Raw genomic sequence first — 3,807 nt, 5'->3', positions numbered from 1 at the left:
GTTGTTTTGTAGTGAATTGGGAACTATGGGACTATATATGTTATGTATTATTTATGATTTTTTCCACAGTGTTATTTTCAATTTGCTTTAAATACTGTTGTTGACATTGTATTTGTTGTAAACTGTTTTTTGTGGAAAACAATTCTTAAAATATAAAAAAATATTTATAAATATGTGCCAATTAAGCCTCCTTGAACTGAGCTCCTTTAATTATTATTAGTTTCCACGTGATTATTATTCAGATTTTTGTTTTGTAGTGAATTGGGAACTATGGGACACCCGTGGTTATAGATACAGGTAGGCAGGTATGACCAGCATGCACCTGGGTGGGCGAAATGTTTTGGGTTTTTTAATCAGAGCGGCAGCCGTGACTTCTCTGTTCCCGTGTTGGTTTGTGGTTATGAACGTCCCAAATGTTAAACTGACAAACAGCCGCCGCACCTGCACACATCCACCAAACATCAGAGAGAAACTGACGGAAACACGACGGCGGTCCGGCGCTGCGCTGCTGTCGGTACCTTGATGAGGTAGCGCGTGATGTCCCTCCCCGCGATGTCGAGGCGTCGGGTCAGGTGAGGCAGCGAGAAGCCTTCGTACACCGGGCAGATGTGGGTGACGCCGTCGCCAGAGTCGACCACCACTCCGGTCAGCAGACCTTCAACAGAAAAGCGCAAAGACGTGAATCGCCCCGAAACTCGAGCACTCCTGCTGCAAACCGTAAAACTTTAATAACAGCCCGAGCTGTTTAAATCATTAACGTCAACATGTGTGGGACGGGCGTCTACACGGGACCGGCTTTTATGTCCTTTCCTTTTTGAGACCTGATTGGCTTTATTTTATTCCAAAATACGTAAAGAAGGTAATGAGCAAATAAAGACGAAATAAAGAAATCCAAACAAACGAACACAAAAACAAAAATAAGTAAAAAAGTATAATGAAGTAAAAAAAACACAAAGCAAGAATTAACCTTAAAAAATGCTTAAAATTAAAAATAAGTCTGTTAAATAATTTTAAATATATCATTATGAATAAAGTTTACTGGGCATTTTTCCTTTGCTTTTTTAAAAACAGTCTTCGACATCTACTAATCTATTCTATATCTATAACATCTTTCTTGTTTTTTGTGCAGAAAATAGCGTCTTTTTCGATGCTCCTGGTTTCAGTAAAATAACTGAGCTGTGAATAACCTCACCGAGCTAACATTGTGAGTATTATGTCCATAATGACAAAAGTTTAAACATAAATACAGATTTGTCTCAGTGATCTAAGCAGCTAACTGACGTTAACTCCAGCAGGTCGCCAACAAAAAACTTAAAAAAACTCTTAAAAAAACTCTGCAGGGTAACCGAGCCTCTGACAGAGACGGGCCTTTATTTGTCAAAATGTGGAGCCACACCGGGCTACTGAAAGCAACTGGGCTTTTATTTGGGGGATGTCCGTAGACTGGGACACAGTATTTTTCTACGGCTCCGTGCACATCCGGCGTTTACAGTAAAAGGTCTGAAATCATCGATTATTTTTCTGCTACGGGAGAAAAAATCTCTGCAGCTTGTTACTTTCAGCTCGTGGATCTTCTTCAAGTGTTACGAAGACAAACAAACCTTGAGCGTAGAGAGTGAGGACGGCCTGGATGGCGATATAAACTCCTGTGAACTGGTACGTTTCAAACATCACCTGGTAGGAGAACACAAAGCAACAGTTAACCCTTTGAAACCTGAGCAAACTGGCTTGATTTTGTTCAAAAACATGGGAGAAAGGCAAAGAGAAACTTGAGAGGAAATTAACCAAACATTTACAAAAAAAAGAAAATTTGCAATAAAATTGCCTAAAAAAAAAAAAAAAAAAAAAAATCATACAACCCCCCCTAAAAAAACCCCAATTAAACGAGTAAATGAAAATGTGCTTATAGACAATATAAATATTTTTATTATAATTATAAATATAATTTTTTTGACATTTTTTCCTAGCTTTTTTATAAATTATTTTTCCAAATGTACTAATTTCTTGCAGCCTCTGTAACATTTCTTGCCAAGATGGTCATTGCCCTTATTTCCCAGGTTATAAAACAAAAATAAATACATTTCTCAAAGTGAAGGCGTCTGATGTTACACAAAAAAACAGATGCCGGCCCAGATTACAAAGAGTTACACAAAGAAGCACAACCCGGATTTGATGTTTTTGTGGTTCTGTAACGTGTTGTGCATTCACAGATTTATAATAAATCAGGATGCGTCACCTCGATGATCTTCTCTCGGTTCTTGGTGGGGTTCATGGGCGGCTCCGTCAGAAGGATCTTGCAGTCGCGCGAGCTGATGTTGAGTTTCTCGGGGCCGAAGGTGTAGTCCCACAGGTGCTTCATGTCGTCCCAGTTCCTGACGATGCCGTTCTCCATGGGGTAGTTCACCTCCAGCATGGAGCGCAGCTCGCTCGCCTCGTCCCCCACCATCAGGTCCTGCCAGAGGTCAAAGGTCAGCACTTCAGCGGACTAAGGGACATGCTTTGGACGCGCGGGAAGGGAAATTTACTGTCACTGCTGAGTTAGAATTAGGGATCCACAGATTATCGGCCTGGCTGATTGTTGGGCCGATATTTGGCATTTTGCTGATTATCTGTATCAGCGTTTTATTTTAAAAACCGCCAATAAAATTAATTAATTAGTAAGTGCAAATAAAGTGTCAGCATGGGAGAAACTTTTACTCTGTAAAACCTCAGGGAGCTATTTTTATTCTATTTTATGTATTTTTTATATTTGACTGTTTTTTTTAAAAAGTTGCAGTTTTAGTTTTGATTAAACATTTGATGAAGGCATTATAACAAAGATTTGTGTTGAAGCCTGTTGTCTTCCAAATTCTAAATTTCGACAGAAAGATTTTCATTTTTGTTGTAAACGCATATCGGTTTCAAATATCGATAATCGGTCTCATTAACTACTAATAATTAGCATCAGTATCAGCCCTGAAAAAACAATGTCGGTCGACCCCTCACACGAATTCCTTCAGTGTTCGGGAGGTTTTTAGTCAGAGTCGAATCATCTCTTCCTCTCCAAAACAAACAGACCAGCTGATTTAAACCGCTAAAAACACTAAATAAACATGCAAACAAGGAGGTCCTGAAAGGATCTCAGTGTTACCTTGATCTCAATATTGCCAACTTTCGCTGTGGAGCGGATGATTGGCCGGCCGACCAGCGCTGGGAAAATGTGTTCGGGGAAGTTGGAGCCTGCATAGCCACATTTGACAAACTGAAATAAGAGAAGGAAAATCACGTGTTACAATATTTAAAATAACACGTTCACTGCATAAAATCAGCTGCCTTCAAGGCATGTTTTCTTTAGAATTTGGCATTAAAATAAACACATAATACAACCATTTAAAGTTGTATGTCCCTCCCCCTAATGCCACATATATTTAAGAAACCAAACATTACCAACATTTAAGCTTTAAAAATCACCAAAAGTTTTTTAAAGGAAAAAAAAGACACCCAGTTGAACGTTTTATGAAAATTATTTGACATGCTTTCCCTTTATAGCACCACTCCCTCTGCCCTAATAAATAATGAACAGTCCCTAAACAAAGCAGGCTCATGCAGCTGCACCACAGGTTTCATGGATTGTGGTTATGATGGATTGTGTAATTTTGGTGACCTCTCAAGGAAACTTTTTCAAGGAAATCACAAAAAAGTCCCTTCCCGTCTCATAACACCAAAAATTAAAAAATAAAGATTTTTTTAAATTAAAAATCACAAAAAAAAATTAAAAGAATAACAAAAAATATTTTAAAAAAACACCAAGAGAAAAAATTGTATACT

The 3,807-nt window shown here is 38.4% G+C and overlaps 1 protein-coding gene across 1 annotated transcript; it reads right to left on the bottom strand.

Annotated features, from left to right (window-relative positions):
• Positions 1-518: 518 nt before the first annotated feature.
• LOC121965698 (actin-related protein 2-B-like) lies at positions 519-3,241 on the bottom strand (the record flags this gene model as incomplete). The annotated part of the gene is made up of 4 exons (XM_042515825.1): positions 519-655; positions 1,602-1,674; positions 2,237-2,452; positions 3,131-3,241. Coding segments are annotated over 4 exons (537 nt in total), but the record flags the coding sequence as incomplete, so codon positions are not given.
• Positions 3,242-3,807: the final 566 nt, after the last annotated feature.

The sequence above is a fragment of the Plectropomus leopardus genome, unplaced genomic scaffold (genome assembly GCF_008729295.1).
Source record: "Plectropomus leopardus isolate mb unplaced genomic scaffold, YSFRI_Pleo_2.0 unplaced_scaffold21240, whole genome shotgun sequence".
Classification (NCBI taxonomy): Eukaryota; Metazoa; Chordata; class Actinopteri; order Perciformes; family Serranidae; genus Plectropomus; species Plectropomus leopardus.
The sequence above is the reverse complement of the archived record's forward strand: the minus strand, read 5'-3'. Positions and strand labels throughout refer to the sequence as shown.